This window comes from Canis lupus, chromosome 5 (genome assembly GCF_048164855.1).
Source record: "Canis lupus baileyi chromosome 5, mCanLup2.hap1, whole genome shotgun sequence".
Taxonomy (NCBI): domain Eukaryota; kingdom Metazoa; phylum Chordata; class Mammalia; order Carnivora; family Canidae; genus Canis; species Canis lupus.
In genome coordinates, this window is record NC_132842.1 from 31,043,820 (window position 1) to 31,069,490 (window position 25,671).

A 25,671-nucleotide genomic window follows, 5' to 3' on the forward strand; every position below is an offset into this window, starting at 1 on the left:
AATTGTGCTAAAAACACCATTTGGGAATAAAGGCTCCTGGGTAGCAAAGGGTTTGGGTGGCTGTGAGCAGATTGGAAGGCGCCGCGGGCTCCCCAGGCCACAGGGGCGGGGGTGGCGAGGACCCCGGGGGGAAGGGTGGGGAGGTGGCCCCCCAGAGGGTCCCAGCTGGAGCCCAGCTCCCCCTACTGCTTTCCCGCCAGGCAGGGCGCATCTTGGGGTCGGGCTCCCCGGTTTCGGGAAGGCCTGTAACAGCGGATCAGCATCCCCTCCTCCCAGGGGGGTCAGCCTCTGCCCCCCAGGCCGGGGCGGGTCGGGGAGGAGGGTGCAGTGGTGCTTGGCCTGCGCACCCCGCTCTGTAACTGGGACTCAGGTGCCCTTGGGCTGCAGCGAGGCCGAGGACTGGAGCCGTGGTCCCTGAGGGCAGAGAGGGCCACAGCCGCCACCGCCACTGGGAGAGGAAGCCTGAGGTGCGCAGGGCAGCTGCCGGGGGCCCCAAGACCACGCTGTCCTGCACCTCCCTGTTCTCTCTCCTTCCTCCTGTGCCAGAGGCTCAGGCCGCCTTCCCTGGTGGCCTTGGACAGCTCAGCTCTTGAGTTCTGGAAGGAACAGGCGACACATCTGGGGAGCCTTGACGCCAGGGGTGGGGGGCAGGGGCGGGGCAGGCAGTGATGCTGACCTTGGCACTGACCTCGAGTTAGATCTTGGGAGCCTGCCTTCGCCCTGACTTTTCTATTTGCAGATCTGGGGGCAGCGATGCTTCTCTCTCTCTGCAGATGTTTTTAAATCTTATTTATTCATATGACACAGAAAGAGTGAGTGAGAGAGCGAGAGGGCATGAGCAGAGGGAGCGGAAGGAGGGGGAGAAGCAGACTCCCCGCTGTGCAGTGAGCCCCTCATGGGCCTCGATCCCAGAACCCTGAGATCGTGGCCTGAGCCGAGGGCAGACGCTCACCCACTGAGCCCCCAGGCCCCCCCCCCACTGCAGATTTCCACGAGGTGCCGTGGGTGCGGAGACCCCGTTGGAGCAGCTCACACGCGGTGCCACGGTGAGAGGCCACTCGGGCTCTGGGGTCCCTGCCCCGGATGGTCGGAGCCCACAGGCCAGGGGAGGGGACCCAGGCCTGCCCCCCCCCGGGGACTCGGCCCTTGCAGCTCTGGGTGGAGCCTGAACCCACCGCAGGGGCTGCTCCGCTTCCCTCTCTGGGTTTTCCATGAGGCACAAGGGGATTTCCTATCAGGAACCACTGGGGTATCTCTCAGGGCCAGTGGGACAAGTGCTGGAAACACAGCCCCTTATCTCTCCCCTGACCGTGCCGGGCCCTTGTTCCATGGGCTGGCAAAAAAAGGAAAAAAAAAAAAAAAGAAAGAAAGAAAAAAAAGGGTCTTTCGAGGCGTGCCCATTCACAGCCCAGGATTGTGCTCCTGCGTGTGTTGTGATCCTCACGGGGGGTTACAGCGACCACGGGGGGATCCTGGGGGTGGAGGGGGAGAAACAAAAATAAATAGTTCCACTGGTCGCTCTGGAAGGGACCCCAAACGTCTCTGAACTCACTTGGGGCCTCTGCACCCCCCCTCCCAGGATGACAAACACAACGAGAGAGAGCAGACCCCCCCTTGCGAATCGAGGCAGGACCCTGATTGTTGTCGTTTCCTCCTATTTATGGCGAGGGAAGCTGGTTTTCCACTTAATCGGGGCCTGAAGCGGTCTCTTAAAATAAATACGGGAGGTGTAGACGGAAACGTATGCAGCACAGAAGAGCGCACCCGAGCCTCGGGGGAGTGACCCGGTGTGAGGCGTCGAGGGGGCTCGCGGGCAGCAAGGGGGGCTTGACCCCGGTACCCCCGGGCCTGTGCGAGGCCCCACGCTCGTTGGCGGGCAGCCGTTTGAGCCCGGAGTCGTGCACGGGTTTGCGGAGCGCCGGGGTTCGGGCGGCGGCGTTTATCCCGCAGGTCCGGGTCCCTAAGCTGAGCGCCCCGGCGCGATCCCGGGTAATCGCCAGTGTCACCCCGCAGAGGCGCCGCCTGCGGCCACCAGGCTGTAGCACGGAGCTGTGGTCGCCACCCTGAGCTCGTCCAGGCCGCTGACCGTCGACCGGCGGCGAGTGTCTGAAGTCCTCATTGGTTATCTCCGGCCGCCTGGACGTGTACAGCGCGTGTGTCCCCATTGGAGTCCCTTTGGGAGGAGGCCCAGCCGCCCGGGGTGACCTGCGGGGTCTCGGAGGCGTGTGCCGCACGCCCTCCACGTGGGTTAGGACAGGCCATTCCAACCCCGCCCCTGGCGGTCAGTGACGCCTCCCCGGCCACCTCCTTGGGACGCGGTGGCCGACAGAGGGGAAGCTTGGTCACGTTATGAGAATAAGGTCACTAAGCAGGAGCAACGGCCTTGAGGCGTGTGGGGCAGACACAGGATTGCGGTTGGGGTGAACCCACAATCGTGGGCTCCTGGGCGCCACTACCGCGTCCCTGACGTCTCCCCGAGCACAGGCCTCGAGGCGCCCTCCAGGGTGACCTGCTTGCACGCGGGAGGCCCTGCAGAATCGAGGGCTCCGTGGCGTGACTCGGTCTCCCCAGGCTTGGCTGCCGCGCAGTGAGGGTCTCCGGGTGCTCCAGCCTGGCTGGCGGCAGGCGGGGCTCAGGGCGGCCCGGGTGATGCCCCCCGGGTGATGCCCTGCGGCCCCTTGCAGGGAGCTGCCCTCCAGTCCCGGGGAGCCGGTGGGCTGGGGCTGGAGAGGGACCTGAGCGTGGCCTCCTCCTCGGGGAGCCCCCCGACCGGCGGCTCCCTGAGCCCCGAGCCTGAGTCCACAGGCACTGGCTTCACAGCACGGGGCGGGTGCTGGAGGACCCCTCCTGGGCTGCCTCGGGACCCCTCCCCCCGACTTGCCCTGGGATGCTGGCCTTGGGCGCGGTGCCCCCCCGACTCCGTGCCAGTCTGGGGGCCTGTGGTCCCGCTGCCACCAAGTGTGCTGCCCAGCCCGCCCCCATCGGCCCCAGGACGCTCAGGTTCAGGTCTGCACGGCTTCCCGGGGGGTCAGGCGGAGCCCCAGCGCCTCGGACAGACTTCGAGGAGACCTTCAGGCGAAGCGAGTGTCCAGGGGCAAATAAGGCCGGGCCAGGTTTCCAGCGCCTGGATGGCCGTCCTCGCCTGAGCCTGGGGCCGCTGCTCTGGGCACCCATGGGCGTGTCCCCACCTGGCCAAGCCCAGGAGTCGGGCGCTGCTGGGCCCACGGCTCCGCAGCCATAGCCCCCCCTTCTGGGACCCTGCACCCGCCTCCGGGGCCTGTTTGTTCCCCACTCGGGGCAGATCGCTGCCGTTGGAGCCCCTTGACCCCGGGTGGGGTGTGGGCCGGGTGCGCAGGACCCTCTGGGCCCAGGTTGGGGTGGCGGGCGGCGGAGCCCAGGAGACGGCCGTTCCCGGTGGCGGTGTGACCGAAGTGGGGTGTTCAGGGGCTGACGGGGCTTGTGTGGCTGCTACACAGCTGGGGATGGCGTCCAGGTGCGGGGGCAGGTGGGGGCCTCTGGAGCTGCTCGGGGGCGACGGTCCCTAGTGCGACTGACAGAGTGGGGCAGTTAAGGCCAGCACGCTCGGGGACGCGGACTCGGGGACGCAGGGCAGCAGGCCCCGGGGCGTGGGCCACAGCCACGCCTGCTCAGTGTTCGCATGACCTGTGCCTCGTCTGGGCCCAGGGGTGAGCCCGGTCGCTCCTCCTGGGAGGTGCTCCTCGCTGCTTCCATCGGGCGTGTCCCGGGCCCAGGGTGCCCGCCGTGAGCCCCCGCAGCCGGCGACCCCACGGCTCTCCCCGCAGCGGCCACAACCCCGCTGAGCCTCGGGAACTTGAGATACTCGCCTGCTGCTGCGGGATGACAACCTGGTGGCTCGAGACAGAACCAGCAGGGGGTAGCTCACCTTTCGGGGAGCAGCTAGCTGCTGGGCGAGAGGCCGCACCTCTCATGAGTTTGGCCGTCGGGGCAGCTCGGTTCCACGTCCCAGGGCGCCCCCGGCGCCCCCCAAAAGCCGGACCTCCCCAGGGCCTCTCCGCCGCCTGAGCAGCCCGACTGTCCTCCAGAGTCTGCCACCCGAGGCACAGCAAGCAGCAGTCGCACGCCGTCACATCCGTGTCACTCTGTGGGTCGTGGGGACCAGCGATGCGTTGTGGGAGGGACCGGGAACAGTGTGAGCTGCAGGCGGTGGGGCTGGCCAGCGGCCACCGGGAGGGCCGGCCACGTCGGAGGCCATCGGAGAGGCCGCGAGTCGTCCCTGTGCCACCGACTCCTGCTCCCACGGGGCCGGGATAACGTATCCGTCCGGTTCCTTCAGCAAACCCACGCGAGTGCGTTCCCTGCATCGGGGGAAGTGGGGGAAGTGGCCGTTACTGGGGACACCCAGAGCCTGGACGCGACGGCGATGCTCGGCGGGAAGGTGTCCCATGTCACAGAGCTGAGCGGGCGGGATGGAGAGGGCTGCTGGGCTCAGGTGAGGGCCGGCGGGCCCCAAGGGCACGGAGGAGGTCTCGGGGAGGACGGAGGAGCGGCGCCCAGATGCGGAGACGTGGGGCAGGTGCAGAGCCGGGCGGCCTGGGTCGGGGCGCGGCCTTGCCCCGCGAGGATGTCTCTTCTCCCACACGCTCTGGTTTCAGAACCTCCCAGAACCAATGGAAAGTTCCGCATCATTCCAGCGCGATCTGTTAGACCGATGCCAGGTTGCGCTTGTCTGTTCCTGCAACAAAGAAGCTCGTTGGAAAGTTCTGGGACATTCAGCCTGGAGGAGCTGGCTGTGGGTCACGACAGCACAGAAGGACTTTTCAGCGATGGAAAACACTGCTTCACGCCTCTTGCCTGCAGGCGGACGTGCTTTCGGGGTTTTGGCCCCCCAGTTGCTCCACAGGGCGCGGGGTGTGCGGCTGCCCGCCCGGGCGGCTGTCCTTTGCGGTGGAGAAGTGCGCTGCCCGTGGGGGAGCAGGTGGCCGGCGGTCTGGGGGACACTGGTGACCACAGGCCCGCCAGTTCCACAGCACAGCACCCCGTTTCCGGCAACCCCTCCCTCCGTACAGTGCACTGGACCCTTGATGTATGAATAGGAACCCGCGAGCTCTCTGTCCCCACGGGAGGCCTGTGTGGCTTGCCATGGGGTGGGCTTGCACCCCGTGGGGCGGGACGGGGTGCTGGGCAGGCTGTGGGCTACAGCTCCACCTGATGCTCTGTGCCCCTGCCCGCCTGCGCCCGCACGCCGCGGGCACCGCAGCCCCCGGGTTTCTGGGACAGTCGGGCGGGGCGCGGGCTGAGCTCACACCTGGAGAGCGCCCAACACCGGAGAGCGGAGACCGGGCAGGCGGCGCAGGCGGGGCGGTGAGGTCACGCGAGGGGCTCCCTTCCAGGAGGGGGGCGGCCTGGGCCAACCTCTCATGTCCTGCCCTGACAGTAGCGGTTGGAAGCGCTGGGAGCAGCGTGTGCGGGAAGGGGACACCCCGCCGGCCGCCACGAGCTCGAGCTCGTCCTCAACCCTCCGGGGTGGGCGCCAGGTGCGGCCTCGGCCAGGCGGCGGCAGTGAGGGCAGGCCCTGCTCCCTCGGCCCACGGGGGCCCACGGGGACAGACTGGGACAGACGGGGGCAGTGGGGCTCCGGGGCACCGAGGACAGCGCACAGCCCCAACCGCAGATGCAAGCCGGGGAGGATGGCCGAGTCCAGGGCGCCCCTCCACACCCAGCTGGGGTGCTGCTGCTGACGGCACCTCCTCCTCCTCCTCCTCCTGCTCCTCCTCCTCCTCTGAGGGGAGGACTGGCCCAGCCGTCTTCCCACCCCAGGTCCTGGCCGGCAGGCGCCGAACCTGAGGTCCTGGCCCGGCCGTGCACACAGCTCACTTTTCTCACTTTACACCCGAAGTCTTAGAATATCCACAGTAGTGTTCCAGTTTTGGTCTCTGCAGATCTGACCTGAAAGATGCATATTCCTAAGTGCACATTTTTTTTTCTGGGCCTGGGTAATTTTTTTGTTCTTTTCTCAAAAATAAGACGTTTGAAGTGCAGCTTTCCCTTACCCTCTGCTTCCAAACACCCACAGCCGCCCCTACCATCAGCAACCCCTCCCCCCACCCCCACCCCCACCCCCCCGACTGGGACAGCGGTGAACCTACACCGTCACATTACCCAAAGTCCGTAGCTGACATTAGAGCTCATGCTCGGTGTTGTGCACTCTCTGGGTTTGGGCGAATGCACAATGCCATGTATCCACCCTTATGGTATCACACACACTGCCCTAGAAGTAAAAACCCCATCGCCCTATCCCCTGCCAACCACTGATCCCCACGGTCTCTTCCGTTTGGCCTTTTCCAGAACGTAGTAAAGTTGGGATCCTACAGCGCAGAGCCCTTTCAGATTGGCTTCTTCCCCTTGCTAATACGCGTCTAAGATTCCTCTCTGTCTTGTCTTCGGGGCTTGATGGCTACTTGCGTTTTTAATGCCGAGTGTCTTATTTAGGTCTAAATGCACCATGGTTTACTTCCCCGTCACCAAGCAGAGCACCACGGTTGTTCTGGAGCTTTGGCTTTTGCGGATAAAGCTGCCATGAGCATCCATGTGCAAGTTCCTGTGTGGACAGAACTTTTCAGCTCCGTGGGTAAAACCAGAGCAGGACTGCTTGACCGCGGGGCGGGGTTTGTCCTTTGCAGTTTGGGAAGAGACTGCCCAACGCTTCGTTTGCGTTCCCAGCGGGAACGAATGAGCGTCCCTGCTGCTCTACATTTCGGCCGGGCCTGGAGTCAGGGCCTGGGGTAGGACTCACCGTCCCAACAGGCTGGAGTGGAACCCCCTTGTTAGAACATGAACTTCTCTAAGGCCGTATGATGTGGAGTCTCTCTTCCTGTGCTTGTCACCTGCGTATCTTCTTCGCTGAAGTGTCTGTTTGGGTCTTTTGTCCATTTTTTTAACTAGTTTGTTCATTTTCTTATTGTCAAGTTTTAAGGTTTTTTTTTTTTTTGGTTGTTTTTGGCAGATTTTGGCTAGTATAATCCTTTATCAGATGTGTCTTTTACAAATACTCTCTCCTAGAGTCTGTAGAGTCTTATTTCCCTGACACAAGTTTTTTTTATATTTTCCTGATTTTTAAAAATTGAGACTCTATGGCATGTTTCCCTAAACAAAGTCCTGGTCAGACTACATTTGAGCAAATCTTAACTTGGGGTCCATAGATAGGTTTGGGGAATATCCCTGAACCCCACTAACCTGTGTGGATGTGTATGTACATATATACATTTTCTGGGAGAGAGCCCATACCTTGTATCGGGAGTCTCAAGGTACTCCTATCGACTGGCCCTGAGGAACTTCTATCTGAGGCATCCTCGGGCTTGCGGTTGGTTCTGGAGTTGTTCAAATACGCAGGCAAGAATCAAAACTCCTTCGGATCGTGGAGATTATGGAGTCCTCTGGATTGAGGGAGATTTTTTTCGATAGGACACTCCCCTCAGGGGAATTAGGTTCAGTGGACAAGGAAATACCATTCTTTCGTAGGTGTTCTTGAATGCTGGTTAAGAAAAGCTCAAGGTTGAGCTGTCATGTCCTCTGAATCCGGTGGACTTCTGAATGAACAACGAACACCAGTTTCATCTCTGGGGACAGGCAGGAATTTTATCTGATGGGCATCATGAAGACAAACTGTAAGACCTCCTCTCTGCATCTCAGTTACCAGGCCTGAAAGGTGGAAGGAAGCCTTCCCTGGGCATTCAACCGGACATTTGCTGTGGTTTGCAAAATTAATCTAGTAATATTATAGTTCTCTATATATTAAATAACCAAGTACTGGGCTGGATCTGCTTGTGGAGAGAAGCTAGCACAAAAGTAACTGCTCACCTGAGTCAGTTGATGAAACACCAGTCCCCACCACAGACTCAAGGGTGACTGAATGACAATGGCTTCCCGTTCTCTAGAGTTAATCTGGGCGGGTGCCTTAGTTTCCCGCCCCACCTCGTGTGCACACATCCTGAGTTTAAAAAAGATCTCCCTAGGCAGAGACTAACTTTGCTCAAAATACATAAATGCACTCATGAAAGAAGTTAGAAAAATCAGACTTATTTCGACAGACCCTGAAGAGTGTGAGGCAGATGGACAAGTTATGCCTATACTTACGTGTATCATTTACATAATGGCTATTGGCTGGGTCACTGATTATGAAGTGCTGACCCAAGGAGTTAGTTCACTTATCAGAATTACTAGGAGGGAGTGTTTACAAATACAGATGATCAACCCTCACTCTTGCCACCCCTTCTCCGCAAGATCCTGATTCAGGGAAATGGGTATTTATATGGGGAGGAGCTAAGGGGTGGGCCCACTTCCTTTTTTTTTTTTTTAAAGCACCCCTGGTGATTCTGATGCCTGAACTGGTTTGAGAGCCACTAGCTAGATTATCAGATGCTCTCAAATACACAGATGCAATTTCTGAAATGTTCATTCCATGTAATTATTCAGTTTCTGGGCCTATTTTCTCTCTTGAGTGAACCAAAGAAGATACAGTTTTTGATGAAAAATCATTCCATTAACAGCATTTGAACTTGTTTCTGTACCTTCAGAAGCTGAACAGGGTAATTCTGGAAGGAATATTCTATATAACATCTTGTTTTCTGACTTTTCAGATCACAACTATTCATGTAACCTACACTTTGACTTTGCATTTCCAAACCTGGAAACCTGAGATACTGACATGAAAATCTGAAATTAATCAGCATGTTTTGCTATTAGCTTTACTACTATAATCAGAAAGCAGCCAGATGTTCAGCTGACTTCAATCGAATAGCTATTTTTGATTATATCGTATTCTAATATTCTAAAAAGACTCACAAAGCTTGACCTTATAATTCAGTCTTTCTCTTACTCATCAATGAATTAAGGGTTTAGTTATTTATGATTTTTAAAAACCTTTGTGAAGCTTGTCATTAACCTCCTCTGCTGTACCAGCATGTCATGGCACATGTCGCTCAACATCCACCAGCCAATAAACCTTTAAGGGTGATTATGTGTGTGCTTTTTTTTTTAATTGTATAATTCATTTATACAGAGAAATCATTTGGATTATCTATTTACAATCTTTTTCAATTTTCATTTCCACTGGCCAGAAACAGTTCACGTAATAGTCAACATTTACTTGAGCTGATTACCAATATAGATCTGCCATGACACAGGGCTTCGGCCTTCCCTCCTTAGAGACAATGGCCTCATTGAACAGAAACATTTTACAGTGAAAGATTCATCAGTTATTTTTCCCTCTTATGAATAAATCCAGCAAAACTGATCTAAATGGTCAAATTTTCAACACATTTGTTTCCTTTCAAACCCATAAACCAAGACAAAGAAAAATTCACTTCCCCCAAGCCTTCTACGACTTACGACATACCCTCAAGTTTAGCTTTTACGATATCCTTTCAACGTCCTGGCACAACCAGACGTTTTTACCTTAAGACAAAACTACTCTCTTAGGCTCTCTTTTTTATTTGTTTGTTTTGAACTTATTACCAGTCAACTGCTTTCCCTCTTGCTTCTCAGAAAACACTAAAACTTTCAAGAAAAACCTTACGGCATTTTTCTTCCCATAGTCCAGGATACACGGGGTCATTTCATGTGTGTTCTCCATTCTGACATGCTATGCTTTAAAGATTGCAATTTTCTTAATTGGCTCAAAAACAATATGGCTTGGTTTCACTTGGTCAAGTTAATCTGATTTTTTAAAAAAAGATATATATATGTATATATATGTATATATATATATACACACACACACACATACATACACATTTTAATCAAAAAAGAAAAATACTTTAGAGACACACCAATTTGAAAAGGAAAATGCATCAAAGTAAAAAAAAATAAAAGCAAATACTAAAAACTACAAATTAAAAAAAAATTAAATACTTGGCAGGTTAAATGGATGAAAAATGAGGAATGTGCAATGAAAAACAAATACAAAGCATTCCAGTTGACAAAATGGAAAACTTAGTAAGTTTTACGGTTTGTTCTCCAAAGACTTTAAGTTTCACTGTAAGTTCTGAAATATCACAAACATATATTGTGTGAAGATTTCAGGTTGCTGATGCTACAAACTCAAACTCTGTATGCAGAGTTTACCAGAGAAACACTGGTGAAATCCCAGTATTTGTAAAACTTTAAGTTTTGGCAAATATTGTAAATATCACAATTAGAAAGTCTTGATGAATGCAGAAGAGAAAATCCATTTCATAAATATTTCATTTGATTAATAAAAGGCTTGCATGTTCTAAATAATCTGAGAAAAATATCTTTAAAAAAAAAGGCTACAGTTTAACAGTAATCTGCATGTATCTTTAGCTGCCTTAAAAAAAAAAAAAAAAAAAAAAAAAAAGGAACAACCACCCAAACCAACCAAAAACACAGAAAATGTTAAGACTGGTATTAAGTAGCCCTGCAATGCTCCCATGCTTACATTACAAGAAAAAACAAACTGTACACATTTATAAATAAACAGTCTCTCCACCAGTTCATACACAGAACTTCCTTTATACCAAAGTCTCTTTCCGTTTGCCACTGAACTGGGCTTTGTCCCTTGCTTTTCGGAAGCCAGACTGTGTTTGGTGAACTTTCACACTCTTCACGTCCTCTGCTGTGTGCACTGGGGACACACATTCTGAAGTGTCTCCGTCAACCTGGACCTGAGTCATGCTGGACGCCGTGGAGGCCCTTCTCCGGGCCCGGATGCTCCCGGCAGAGGGGTCGTTCTCCCCACACTCCTCGTCGAGCTCTGGGAGACCCTGCAGGTCAGCTGGGCCGACAGCCTGCTGGAAAGGAGCGATGGCTGAACGGATGCAGTTGAACCACTGCTGTTTGTGGAACACATCGTTGGCCTGCAGAGTGTGGGACTGGCCTGGGGAGGGGTCTTGGAAGCGAACTCTAAAGATATTTTTAGCTAGAAGAATAAAGAAATGTAAAAAAAGAGACTTAAAAAAGTTTCTGGTAAATAAAGTCAGCATGCAATCTTAGGATGGGGGGTGTTCATATCGCAGGTACATCCATCAGGCAGACAGCCTAGGAAAAGCCCATCCCTGACTCCTTAGATACACCTGCTGGGTCAGGGCAGCAAAGCACCTGCCAACTCAGTGAGTGCAACAGGTACAGGACAATGGAATCCTTCTCATTTACAATTTTTTTTGTATAAGGACAACTAAATTCACTTAGGTTTTGAATTTATGTGTATTTAAACTACTTTAAAGCTTGTTTTCTTACCTTTATCTGAGTTGCTGAAAGCCCCTCGAAAGGACCCTCCCATTCTCACATCTCCATCCTGCAGGTCTTCCAAGACCAGCTCTTGGACAGGGATTGGCTGCCGATAAACCTGGTAAGAGTGACGCTCATTTCGTGTAACAGGCCGAGTCAAAACCAAGATGTCTTGAAACAGGAATATGTAAAGTTTCTGGAAAAACAAGAAATAAATATGTCTTAAATGTGAAACTCTGTAATTTTAAGTGACTGAAATCCACCATTAAAATGACTTGATTCGACAGTAACTTCCTCAGATTTATTTACTAACATCCTCCTTACAAATGATCTCATAAAGACTTTGATTTCAAAGCTACCCATGTTCTACTTGGAGAGCTTTTCTAATCTCAGACTATATAAAATTTATTTTTATCAGCGGGTAACATTAGATTAAGCAGCAGCTGAGTAAACGCTATGCACCACAAAACACCTACCAGTAGTAACATGTCTGGAGACACCAGTATCAGATACCAGTTTTCTAACAAAACAAGGATTAACAAATGCAAGCTGGTAAAAATGTTAATGGTTTGATTTTGTCCCACACAAATGTAAGCCTTTATAGAACAATTAGGCTTCATAATAGAAATCAGAGGTGTCAGGTTTCAACTTTTTCCGAAAAGATCTCAACTTCTAAACTGGGCTTCTAGGGAGTAGGGAAATGGGGGAAATAGGTGATGCAGATGAAGGAGTGCACTTGTGGTGAGCTCTGGGTGATGTACAGAATTGGTGAATCACTACATTATACACCTGAAACTAATATTATACTGTATGTTAACTAACTGGAATTAAAATAAAACTTCCAAAAAAATGGCCTTTTTTCTGAAAAGCACATAATAAAACAAAATACCATTACATGGGGTCCCTGGGTGGCATAGTTGGTTAAGCGTCTGACTCCTGGTTTTGTCTCAGGTCATGATCTCAGGGTCCTGAGATCAAGCCCCACATCGGGCTCCATGTTGGGCATGGAACCTGCTTGAGATTCTCTCTCTCTCTCTGCCTCTGCACCTCCCTTGAACAGGTGCATTCTGTCTCTTTCTCAAATAAATAGATAAATCTTAAAAAAAAAAAAAAAAAAATCCATGCTTACATTTATTTAGTTCTAGCAAATACTTTTATAATAAACATTCATTTTTAAAGATTTTACTTATTTATTCATGAAAGACAGAGAGAGAGAGAGAGAGAGAGAGAGAGAGAGAGGCAGAGGGAGAAGCAGGCTCCATGCCAGGAGCCCAATGAGGGACTCCATCCCGGGATCACACCCTGAGCCGAAGGCAGACACTCAACCACTGAGCCACCCAGGTGCCTGTATAATTAATATTTAAAAAATAAGTTTGCTTTCATTCAAACTGTTGTAGAAATTTGTTTAGTAGTGCTACAAGTTACTTCTATCACTATAAACTCTTTGAAAAAAAAATTGAAAGACATGTTTTTTAAATTAGGAAACTATTAATTTATTTTGAAAGGAACCCCTAGCCAAAAAAGTTGATTTATGCTTCAAAACTAAAATATAGGGCAGCCCAGGTGGCTCAGTGGTTTACTGCCGCCTTCAGCCCTGGACCTGATTCTGAAGACCTGGGATTGAGTCCCACAGGGGCTCCCTGCATGGAGCCTATTTCTCCCTCTGCCTGTGCTTCTGTCTGTCTCTCTCTCTGCCTCTGCCTGTGTCTCTGCCTCTCTCTCTGTGTCTCTCATGAATTGGTGATAATAAATAAAATCTTTGAAAAAAAAAAAAAAAACTAAACTAAAATATACAAACTGTTCTCCAACCAAGACCTTTGAGTCATTCTGTCACAACAGAAACCAAAGTTTGCTTCATCAAAGCTAATAATGTAAAGTAAAAACTAGTAATTTTCTCACTGTGATGATTTTATTTTAAAACTTGCTTCATAACTTATGCAGAAAAAATTAAACAAGGGGGAAAGGTGAAAGTAATAGCTCATTTCATATTGGTGAGAAAAAATATACACTCACATGTCCATTTTTATTCTTCAGCTCCCCATGGCAGAGCAGTACTTTGCTTGCTTCAATTCTAGGATCCTTCTGCTTTTCGTCTAGATACTCCAGTTTGTCAATGTAATATTGGCATTCTGATTCACCTTTCTTCAAGTTGATATCAGAGAGAACTCCTTGTATTATCAGTATCTAAAAGTTATCAAGAAATCAATGAAGCATTTTCAGCATATTAGCTTTATGGTTTCCTTACAGGGCTAAAACATTATATTAAAGTGATAGGATTTTAAAGCTTGAAAGGACTCTCTCTAGAAATCAGATAATTCAGTCAGTCTCTTCAATTTACAGATGAAAAGACAGCCACAGCCAAATTGGGTGACTTGCCCAAAGCCACACAGCTAGCTGGTGGAAGAGGTCAGATATTACAATCTAGTCTTCTGATTAAAATATAAATATAACACGCATTACGTCTCTTTACTGCTTAGTACACAAGTGTACTGGGTAATGAACAGAGCATTTTGCTATGTTGCAATACGCATAAGATTTGAGAGTACCACTGTGTATGTTTCTAAGGCAAGCTAATATATAAACTTGAAAAATCTAAGAATCATTTACTAGACTTACAGCTTCCTCCAAAGGCTGAACATCAGGGTGGTCTTTTGGAGTGTGTCTAAGAATTTCTTTCAACAGTAGAGGGTATTTGACCAGGCGACTTCGAGGAATATCTAGAAAGCTCCAAAGATCTAGTTTTCGACTGAAGGGAGATTCAAGACATCGTTGGAGGAAGTCCTGGACGCGTGGATCCTGTTTCTTTTGATCAAGAAGAGCTTTGGCTGCCAGCTGGTTACTACAGTAGCCTTTGTAGGCATTCAAGCCTGGCAACTAAAGAATACGAAGAGAAAACACAGTAGGATACATGTTTTTGTGAAAACAAAAACAAAACTTGCAGCTAATTCTTGAAAATTTTAATAAGCTGCAAAAGTTTCCCTGCAGATGATGATGGGGGTAAGGTAGTATCTGAGCCAACATCAGAATGTCCTTTTGTAATTTTGACTACATCTAACCCAAGACCCATGGCTTCTACTTTCTCCCAGCCTCAGTTTAGATGGTAGTCTTCTATATTTCCAGGGCACCTGAGTGTTTCTCTACCACAGTCATCACCAACCTTAAGATCGCATATGTACTTGACTACCCACCCTTTCTCACTGGATTATAAATGTAGACACCTTCCACTACTGAACCCCCAGTGAGCCCTCCTGGAACAGCACCTAGCATCTAGGAGGGACCGAAATGTTAACTGAAGGAACAAAACAGGCAATGTGGGAATTCTGTCCCAAGAGAAAGAGATTTTTAAAACAAATAAAACTGTATCATTCGTGAAGTATTTTCTTAAGTAAACACTGTAACTTCTTACAGCTATATAATTTTGTTCTGTCTTAATGCCTTGTTTCTCTGTTTTTAGAATTCATTTACTAGATCTGCTATTCACCACAAATGACAAGTATGGCATAGACTGAAAAAGGAGCTGGTGTAAGGAGCTCACTACATACCCAGTTCACAAGAATGTGACCAATTTGTTCCACTGTTCCACCAGGTTTGGTTGCTTCTCCTATTCTTGCCAACAAATCTGAAATGTAAAAAGGCAGAAATACCAATAACAAATTTATCTTAAAAAGTAATTCAGCACTAAATTAGAAGTTTAGATTCAAAAGAACTTGTGTTGGAGTGTCTGGGTGGCTCAGTTGGTTGAGCATCTGACTCTTGATTTCAACTCCAGTCATGATCTCAGGGCTGTGAGATCAAGCCCCACCTCGAGCTCTGTGCTGGGCATGGAGCCTGCTTGAAATTGTCTCTCTCTCTTTCTCTCTCTCTCTCCCTTCCTTCTACCCCACCTTGCTTGCTCTAAAAAACAAACAAAAAATACCCTCCCCCACAAATTAAAAAAAAAAAACTTTGTGTTAATGCTGTTCAGACACTAATAGAAATTAAATATCATATATCTCACCTTCATGGAGAGGTATATAAGCGTCCAAATCACCAAATATATGGGTGAGTTCCTCTTCTGACATTATAGACAACTTTAACATAGGGTCATGGTAGGCCTGTCAGAGGGGGAAAAATATGTCACCCAAAGAGATCAAGCAAATAAAACATGATGAGACACCTTCCTTGAACGCAAACATGACTAACTATATAAAAGCTAGTGTGGATTCTATATGTTACACATAAAAGAAACCAAACTATATGTTAATACTCAAAGTCTCTTATTGATACTCATATTTGAAGAGATTTTCAAGTCATATAAAAAGTTTAAAATTTGTGAAATATAATTTTTTAAAACTAGAGCAAGTGATAAGAAGTTATTTACTGACCTTTCTTGCAAGCTTGAGATCCTCAATTAAATCCTGTTCACCTCGGGACATTTCATATATTGCCTAAAAAAAGGAAAAAAAAAAATCCAGCAAACATTACAGGTCATTCCTTCCTTTGAGAAAGGAAAATTATATACAATTGATATTTGTCATTAATTATTTAGCTGATGTTTTGCAGAGTGCTTTTTAAAATGATACAGTCTGAAAACTCTAACTCAGAATGGAATCTCAAGAGGTTGCCATATGTTTTATAACTTTGGTCCATCAGAGTTAACTTTGATGACTACCACCCATCACAAAATGTTCCTGCTCAGCATGTGTTATGAATTACCACACAGATAGAAAACTGCAAGCTGATTTTGCTTAGGTATTAGTTTGCTATTCTTAAGACACAACATGTTTAAAAAATAGGGACTTGGGATCCCTGGGTGGCGCAGCGGTTTGGCGCCTGCCTTTGGCCCAGGGCGCGATCCTGGAGACCCGGGATCGAATCCCACATCGGGCTCCCGGTGCATGGAGCCTGCTTCTCCCTCTGCCTGTGTCTCTGCCTCTCTCTCTCTCTCTATGTGACTATCATAAATAAATAAAATTAAAAAAAAAAATAAATAAATAAAAAAAAATAAAAAAAATAAAAAATAGGGACTTTTTTTTTTAGTGTAAGACAAAAAATATGGCCTTGCTACTGAATGCCAGCTTACCTCCTGACGTTTAATTTCTTTGGTAGTTAAAGACTCTTTCATACTGACATCTAACATCTCTGACCACAGTACACTGCTTCTCCTTTTGGCAGGTGTTGGGACTGTTGATCTGCTCGATGACTTCTGGGCAGAAGCTGGAGATCTGCTGTCACCACGAAGGGTAAATGACTTAAAAAAAAAAAAAAAAAGAAAAAAAGGTGAGCAAAAGAGATTTAAAGGATACAATAATTATTTCTTTTTCTTAAAAAAACAAAGACAAAAACATAGTTCTGAGAATTTCTCAGCATCTCAGCACATAAAACAATCATTTATCCAAGTTTCAATCTAAAATTTATCAGCCAAAATTACATTTTTGGGGATTAAAAACTATTTAAGACTCCTCTTTGAATTTTTTTTTTTTAATTTTTTAATTTATTTATGATAGTCATACAGAGAGAAAGAGAGAGAGAGAGGCAGAGACACAGGCAGAGGGAGAAGCAGGCTCCATGCACCGGGAGCCCGACGTGGGATTCGATCACGGGTCTCCAGGATCGCGCCCTGGGCCAAAGGCAGACGCCAAACCGCTGCACCACCCAGGGATCCCAAGACTCCTCTTTGATAGAAGATGTAACTTGATACTGTTCTGGTAAAAATATTCCTTGCCAGCATGTTAAAAAAACTTTGCGTTTAAATATAATAGTGCAAAACTGTTTGTACAACTCAAAGGAAAATACGTATTTTAGGCTTCTGTAAGAGGTTTCCTTACTACACTACTCACCCAGTCCCATCCCTTGCTTACCTGAATTGTTTGACCAAAGCGTCGGACTGCTCCATTTCTTACAGGAGAGATCAAATTTGCCAAGGATGTGACCCGAGCAAGAGGTCGAACTCTTTTATTGCTTGGCTCCTGTAAAAACAAAAACAGGTTACACTAAATGTGTGTTTAGGTGTAATGGTTTCAAACAAGTTTGGACAAAGTTGAACAGTCTCAAAAACCGTATTTGTAAATTATAAAATAGAGAAAAACATGAAATTCTGAAAATGAATGTTGTCCTTTGCTATTAAAATACTAAGAACACTAATGATGGTAAATTATTAAAAAAGTTAATGGTTTGAAAAAGGCCAGCTGAATATCACTTTGAGAACAGAACAAATATTACCAGTACATGGAAGAAAAACTAAAATGAAAACACAGACCTTAGATTCCAGAATCCTACAGAACTTTTTAGTTTAATACACTTTAAAAAAGTATCTTATTATGAAAAATTTCAAACATACACAAAAGCAAAAAATAGTAGCATGATGGATCCCATGTACTTGTAACACAGCTTCAGTAAGTTTCTGGTGTGAGCATTTGTTTCATCTATTTCAAAGCAAATCCCAGACATCGTATATCATTTCATTCTTAAGCACTTCAGTTAGAGAATAGCTTTTAAATGAATGTATCTGCCACTGGAATGGCTGTCAATTCTGAAGGCAGAGCATCCCTGTGACGGGAGGTATTCAAATAGAGGCAGGACAGTGGTCAGGAGAGCACCAGGACTCTGCGATCAGACTGACTGGGCCCAGATCCTGGTTCCAGCACTTGTTGGGGAGTATCCCGGGCCTCAGTTTTCTCATCTGAAGAATGGAGTTAATAGTAGACCTTCTCTTATAAAGTTGTTACGAAGATTAAATAAGATATGTGTAAGTGGCTTAAACAATGCCTGGAACATGTTACGTTTCTGCTATTACTAACATTCTTAGAAATATTTCCACTTGCTACATAAACACTGGGATTTGTAATTAGATTCTCTCTCAAACATTTAATTTATTAACTTAAAGGAAGAAACACATATAAGTTGAAAAGAAATCGTTATTCTATACGTATTGTTTCAAAAATAATAGTTCAGCAAACATATTACTTAATCATTCAAGGATCTCAAAACTTAACAAATTACATTATTCTAATTTTACTGCTAGGAAAATGGAGACCTAGCATTAGGTGACTCATATAGTCAGAGAAATAACATCAGGTCATACAAAAAGTCTGTCTTTTACATATCTAAGAAGCATATTTAATTGTATTTGGTGCTTTTGATAATTGTGGTATACTTAAAAAATAATTTTGATGATAATTCAGAAGGATATATAATAAAAAATTAACTTAATAAAAATAAATTAATTTTTAAATAAAGATAACATGTAAAAATTAAAATTACCATTTAAAAATGACAGATGAAACATTTTTTTCTAAGAACTCTTTGAGATGACTGAAGTCATATAAAAAAGGGGTGAGAAAATGGAGTAAAAACAGTCCCCTTAGAATAAACTAGCAGAAAGAGTTAAAATCCTCTGGGAAGAACCTTCAATGACGCAAGGCCTATCACAGCTCCTGAAGGTACACACTCGTATCAGAAGGGAGTGTGACCTATCACGTAAGGAGGCTGGGCAGGTAACAGCTCAGGTCTCTGAAGGCCTAACGAAGAAGAGTTGCAGACTAACTCTCTCCCACCAACATGATTGACCCCGAAGTAAAACTGACTATAAAACCACTAACGTGCAAATGTTAAATGAACTAAAAAAGAAACCTTCAAGATACATAGTAAAGTGACACACTGTGTGGCTAAGGACATGTGCGGATGCCTTTACAACATACATCTGTGCAAGACTGAAGTGACACGTGCACGGGCAGAAGGTCCAGCATAAGGCATTCCTTTCTATTTAGTAAAGACAGGACAAAGAGTCTTCTGTTTGAACAGAGATATAATTACCTCCTCACAAAGGAAGATATGCCAATGTTAACCAGAAACAAAGCAGTTGTCAGAAAGTTCTGTTCCACTTTTTGGAAACAGAAGTTAATTCCTCTTTCCTGCTTAAAACATAACAAATTTGACTTCCTAGTAACTCACAGAATAAGTCATTTCAACTTAAAATGTCTTTGGAAATAAGCTTTCGGCAGTGAATTTGAAAAGTTAGTTTCGATGGAAAAGATTTTTGATATCCATTTTATTATATTAAGTCAAGTTAATGATAAAAAAATTCTTATCTTTAGAGGATTAGTTACTGTTCAACCACTCATTTCCTGGTAACTCAAAATTATGTGGTACTTCAAGTTAAAACTACAGAATTTAGATTTAGATGATTAAATGTTAAATATATCTAAAGCATCTTTCTGAACTTAGTACGGATCTTGTGTATGCAGTCTGTTCAGGGCGGTGGGATATTTACGTTGAGCAGTATTTGGATTTGGTGGTTAAGTACATTCTACAGCCCTTTAGAAAGCCATGTATCTCTTATCTTCACAAAGGATATGGCGGTCTTCTGAGTTTATCTAATCTAAAATGTCTTGATTAAGAGCTCCAGGCTAGCTCAGTCACTAGAACATGAGACTCTGTGACTGTCCTGGTAAGTGCAAGTACTAAATCAGGAAATGGGTGTGTGTGTGTGTGGGGGGGAGACATCTCTGTACTCTTCACATGTTTTTGGAGATCCAGAAGTAAAGGCCTTACTGCCTTACTAAAAGGACATCTGTGATGAATGTTTAGGAGACACACACCAACTTTCAGCATATATACTTCAAGAGTATGAAAAATTTTAATAACTCAAGTGTGGGTGAAATGTAAAGCTGTAACACTGAATATGGTTCACTTCTACACATACAGTATTTGAGAAAAAAAATCACACAGAGAAAACTTCTGTGGCAACGTGATATGGGTTAGGCATTCATCTATTACAGGGTCACTTTAATAATTGGAACAAAAATTTCTTTTAAAAACACAGGTTAGGATTCAGCCTATGTCAGCTACAACCAAATGGAGTTTGTCTTTAGAGGTCCAGATGAACCATCTGAATGCTCTAGGTTTGGTTATTAAGAACCTAGACATCTGCCCTGCACCAAAACTATTTCAAACACAAAGTTTTTCAAGAACTGGTATTACACTCATATCTGCCAAGACGCACAGTGTTTGGAGGTGATGAGTGGAGTAGGGTAGGAGTCTACCTGCCTCACCATCACTCAAAATAAGGCTTACAAAATGGTTTTGTTGCTGCTGTTATTTCTGCTCTGGAGTGCGGCTAACAGTGCCATGGTGAATACAAAAAGCTTAAAGAGCCAGTGCAGATGGTGAAACTATACACTCTCCTCAAAAGACACTGAACATCTATGAGAATAAACAAGGAATACCAACGAATTTTCCATACACAGGAACTTTCTCCTGTAGCCAATCTCTTACCAGGGCCAAAGTTCACAGACATGGAAATATACTCCAATACCTCTAAAGTAAATTTATGTTGTTTATTTAATTTTTTTTATTTAGATTAGGTTTTAACTAGACTTTCTAGTTTAGCCAGGCAATCACATGCATTATTTTAGGATATCTGCTTTTAGACAGTTTTCAATTTATTTTACTAATCCAGTTGAAAACAGAAAACTGTTAAGATGGATTTTATTTATTTTTTTAAAAATATTTTATTTATTTATCCATGACAGACACACACTGAGAGAGGCAGAGACACAGGCAGAAGGAGAAGCGGGCTCCATGCAGGGAGCCCAACGTGGGACTGGATCCCGGGGTCCCAGGGTCTCCAGGATCACGCCCTGGGCTGAAGGCAGACACTAAGCCGCTGAGCCACCCAGGTGTCCCAAGATGGATTTTAATTCTTTTACTGGAATGTACTTTGCACATAACAACAAAAACAGAAAAGTTCTGTTGTGAATGCAGTTGTTTCTGATAAAAAGGTTTTTTTCTCCTAATGACATCATGAAAGAGGATATGCTAGGAGAGTCTCTTCTATAGTTAACCAAAACAAGACACTTAAAATAAATAAATAAACAAACACCAGTACAGGGGCGCCTTGCTGGCTTGTTCAGCAGAACGTGCGCCTCCTGATCTTGGGGTTGTTTGAGCCTCACGTTGGGTGTAGAGTTTACTTAAAAAAAAAAAAAAATTAAATCTTAGTTAAAAAGAAAAAAAATCTATATATCTGGGTTTATCTGTTTGGGTTACGGGATGAACTATTTGGTAAGAACTTGAAAATAAGAAAAACAAAAAGAAAAAATTGTTTATAGAAAGATAAAAGAGTTATGATTATACAGGATTTCTTCCCTTTCTACTTAGAAACAATCAAATTTAGTCATTTATTTTAGGTTCTTATTGCTAGTACTAAAAACTTGACAACATTCCCAGTGCTTTAAATCCTTGGAATAAAGATATTCCAGAAACATGGCCAGTGCCAGATACCAATGGAAAAGGACTAGTTTTTGATGGTCCAAAAAATGATCAGTTTCAGTATTTATACTGATAATCACGTATGACTTGCCCTAAAGGAAATGCTTACACATTTTGAGAGAACTGAAACATGAAAGGAAAAACCAAAACCAAACAAAAACAAAATCCAAAACTAAACTATACCAAATGAAAGCGTAAGTCCTAGAGATGGCAGCTATTTTAACTACCAAAAGGCGTGTGTATGTATAATACGCGGCCTTACCGAGGTATACAACAAGCTGCACATATTTAAAATGTATAATCAGGTAAGTTTTGATGCAAGTGTAAAGCCACAAAACTATCACCACAATCCAGATTAAGAAGTCTGTAGTTAATTGAACACAGGAACACTATTTCTAACCCGTAAGTGATAATGTAGTATATACCGTAGGGTACTTATTTATAGTAAGCAGTATAAATAGAATATCCACACAGTATTAAATATCAACTGTCAAAATTAAGTAAAATGGCACAAAAATCACTTATTTTGATAAATGTTCATAACGACTTTTAAAAACCACGATGACTTTAGACAAAGGAGGGGAGAACTACTTAACTAATGATTTGATGGTTTAAACATTTTAACATATTTTTCTTTCCAAAAAAAAGTTACACACGATAAACTTACTAGATGCGCAAAGAAAAATAAAAACCAGCGCTGGGTGAGAGCATTTTAGTTGCCATTTGCTCCCGAGCGTGAACCTGCACGGAAGGTTTTCTTATGTTCCTTTTAGCCCACAGGCAGGTCCTCAGACGAGGAACATTAGTCCACGTTAAGAAGAACAAAGTGCGAAGCACGGGAGACGTGACCAACGTAACCAACTGGAGCAGCCTACACACTCAGCCTGCCCTGTCCGTATCAGTGTCGCTCCGGGCAAACCTGCCCGTGCAGGGTTCCCACAGCTCCACCGCGGAGCCGTTCACCTGCAGAGGGCTCCGAGTCCTGCATTTATTTCAACGCTCCGTCAAAAGTGGGGTTCGGGGCGACCGTGAACAAGCCGAGACCTCGGGCCAGCGCGGGGCCATCGAAGGCTGCGGCTGCCTTACCTCTTGCTCTCGGAAGGACGGATGACTAACATCCAGGACCCGGATCGTCCTCTTGATGGGCAGGAGACCTCCGACCTCGTCATGAGCCACCATGCTTCCCCCGCGCCCCTGCAGACCGTCAGCTGGAAGGGAGCCGAGCCGCCCTACGGCGACGCACCGCCGGCGCGCAGACTTCCCCTCCCTGCACGCGGCCCCCCCGCGGCCATGGGCCCCGCCGCTCCGTTCCCTGCCGGCCCCGCCGCTCCCGCCGCTGCCGCCACCGACTGCAACTCCCGCGGCCGCAGCCAGAACCACCCAGCCCGCGGGGCCTGCGGGGGCGGGGCCTGCGGGGGGCGGGGCCTGCGGGGGGCGGGGCCTGCGGGCACGTGACCGCGCCTACCGACAGCCCGGCACACCTAGGCTCCCGCTGGCCCTGCAGGAGAAAGCTTTCCAAGTTTGGCATTTCTACTTGGAGACGAGCAGGCTCAAGGAAACCTTAGGGGGTCTTCCTCCCTTAAGAAGCATTCCGGAAGGGAAACTAATTGCCTATCTAGGTTACCTACTCTAGAACTCAGTCCCCGGGACAGTTTTCTTTCAAACCCTAGCAACTCGGGACGAACTCAGTTGTGGACAGCTTGGCTCCAAGTAAGAAAACTGCGTGTATGTACCGAAGAGAAGCCCGACTAGGCAAGGAGCTTTCAGTGCCAGTGCACCGACCCCCGCGAGGGCCCGCCCACCTGAGGTCACCCCACCAGGCGGCTGTGGGGGAAGAACTGCCCTCCCTTGGATTGCAAAGGCAGCACTCTGGACACTTACAGGCTTTAAAAACTTGGTATCTGTGTAAGAGGTGTTTCACAACATATACACAAAAAAGGTGATTTCTAATAACAGGATTCTTTTCCGAATAACTCCTCTTGATATAGTCCTAAAAGAGTCAAAAGGCCAACGTAAGAAGTCTTGTACTTTACAGGTAGAGAAATGAGGTTCAGGGAGGTGAAGTAACTGGCCCCAAGTTATGCATTAGTGACAGTCTCTAAATTCTTTCCTCTCTAGAAAAACACCACTTATGTTGGTTTGGTAGGCCTGCTAAAAAGCAGATTTTCTTTCTCAACAGAACATACTGTATTCTATTTTGAAAGGCAGGATTTTATCTTAACTACTATGAATGATGTCAGTAATTTGCAAAAAAAAAATTCTGTTCTCAGAATTTATTAGGATCAGAGAAATCTGAGAAGTGTATGTAGAAGGCCTTATTCCAGGTACTGTGGATGATATAAAAAATAGGTTTCATATCTGCTCCTAAAGTGTTAATAAACCACTGTGTAAAAAGTAGGCTACACAAAGAGTTAACTCATAAGAAGCAGCTCTTGAAAATTCCAAGTAAGTTATACAGCTAGCTAATAAGTGCCATAGGAGTTCAGGAGGAGAAGTGGCTTCTAGCAGTCCTCTGAGGAGAAATGGGACTGGGAAAGGGGAAAGGGTAGGCTTTCCCAAAAGAGCATGAAGAAGTGAACTCACAGATTGCGATCATGGACTGTGGGTAAGATAGATGAGCAGAGGATTATACTGAGCAGGTGAGAGATTCCAAATGGAAGTTAGGTTATAAGCTGGTCTTTCAGATGGTTTGAAAGATGACTGGAAATACAGTGCAAGAATCACAATCAGGTATCAAGAACTTGGCCTGAGGTAGGGACCGTGGGAAAGGAAAAGGATATGTACAAGGGCCAACACATCAAGAAGTCAAAGATGCCTACAATGTTAAAGTTAGGAGGGATTACCGTTAATACACATAAAGAAATAAGCAAGAATGACCTCTGAAAGAGAATTCTGAGTTTCATTTTTAGATCTACTGAGGTGGTGGAAGAACGTAAAATTGAAAATCCTGAGCTAATACTTGAAGATGCTGGACAAGAACCTGGAAGAGGCCAGAGGGCAGATTTAGACTGGCGAGCCATATACACAGGGACTAGAGTGGAAGCTAGGAGTGAATGAGATGCTTAGGAGAGAAAATCTGGACAAGAACAAGGATCTAACTTTGGAGAGATGCCAAGGGAAAAAGACTTTTGCAAAAGGAAAAGTCAGCAGAAAAGAAACAGCAAGATACCAAAGGAAGAAAAGGTATTGCTTACAGCAGAAAGGTTAAGAAGGGTAAGAAAAGGCCCATGGTTTGAGTGACTCTAAGTTTAATGAGGACCTGGAGTGTGCTAGTTCAGTGAAATCAAGAAAGAAGATAAACTAAGGAGGCTGGAGAGTGAATAGAGCAGAATAAATATGGGGCACAGGCTATTTATAACAAGTTACTAAGGTTTGTGGGAGAGAGTAACTCCTTACAGGAAGCATCAATGCTGCTGTTCTATAAATGCCAATGTATTTTGTATTCAAGATGAAGGCAATTCATCTTTTTGCTCGGAGACTTAAAAAAAAAAAAATAAGAATGGTGACTGGTTGGATCTCATGATCTATTCTGACCACACCTGGTCATACATTTCATGGATATGGTTGGCCTCAAGGGTGGCTGTGTGCAGAAGACAGTACTATATAGCAGGTAAGAACAGTTCTTACAGGTAAAAACACTGACCTGCTCAAGCCCTCAGAAAGAGGTGAGGCTACAACCCAGGAGTCTGGTTTAGTTTCACTGGTTCAAAAATGATGCAAGTAAGGCCAGTTGTTGATGGCCACTGAGCTTCCTAAGGGAATACAGGCCTTACACTCAGGGAGTGTAGGAAGAAGCTGCCAGTGTGACCTCATGGGTCTGTTACCTGACATCTCTTTTCACTGTTTTTCTATTTAGTTCTGATAGAGGTAAGGCCAAGATAATGAGGAGGGAGATTCCTGTCATTTCTCCCTGGTAGTTGAGGACCCAAGAGGTAAACAGAAGTCTTATAAAAATTGAAAGCCTACAGGAGCCACATAGGGTTTAATGGTGATAGTCATGGCACAAAAATTCCAGCTCACCAATCCTAAAATCTTCGTTTCCTTTTGAGTGTTCAGGGGTATGGTCTAAATATAATTTAGGCAACTGTAGATAGCATCTAAAAAAGCAATAATGAACACAGGATGTTCAATGAGCACCCTGAGTAATGAGCCTAAGAGGATTCCGACGCTAACAATGCTCCATAAAATCACAAG

General features: G+C 46.3%; 1 protein-coding gene and 1 long non-coding RNA gene across 3 annotated transcripts in view; one reads left to right on the plus strand and one right to left on the minus strand.

Annotated features, from left to right (window-relative positions):
* The first annotated feature begins 743 nt into the window (after window positions 1–743).
* On the plus strand, window positions 744–10,364 carry LOC140633433 (uncharacterized). Its single transcript, XR_012031044.1, has 2 exons — window positions 744–1,046; window positions 7,501–10,364. It is a non-coding gene; the product is annotated as an uncharacterized lncRNA (long non-coding RNA).
* The window catches only part of NET1 (neuroepithelial cell transforming 1), a 62,873-nt gene continuing 46,197 nt past the window's right edge, over window positions 8,996–25,671 (minus strand). Inside the window, exons 1-10 of one of the 2 annotated variants that reach the window (XM_072825933.1) lie at window positions 22,564–22,822; window positions 17,067–17,174; window positions 16,289–16,456; window positions 15,591–15,653; window positions 15,224–15,320; window positions 14,769–14,845; window positions 13,843–14,100; window positions 13,240–13,410; window positions 11,236–11,422; window positions 8,996–10,918 (exon numbers count right to left, since the gene is read on the minus strand). In XM_072825933.1, the coding sequence (XP_072682034.1) occupies window positions 10,512–10,918; window positions 11,236–11,422; window positions 13,240–13,410; window positions 13,843–14,100; window positions 14,769–14,845; window positions 15,224–15,320; window positions 15,591–15,653; window positions 16,289–16,456; window positions 17,067–17,174; window positions 22,564–22,656 (1,629 nt within the window). In that variant the 5' untranslated portion in view covers window positions 22,657–22,822 and the 3' untranslated portion in view covers window positions 8,996–10,511. Of the gene's footprint in view, window positions 10,919–11,235; window positions 11,423–13,239; window positions 13,411–13,842; window positions 14,101–14,768; window positions 14,846–15,223; window positions 15,321–15,590; window positions 15,654–16,288; window positions 16,457–17,066; window positions 17,175–22,563; window positions 22,823–25,671 lie in introns of those variants that run through there. The other variant, XM_072825932.1, reaches the window with a different exon arrangement.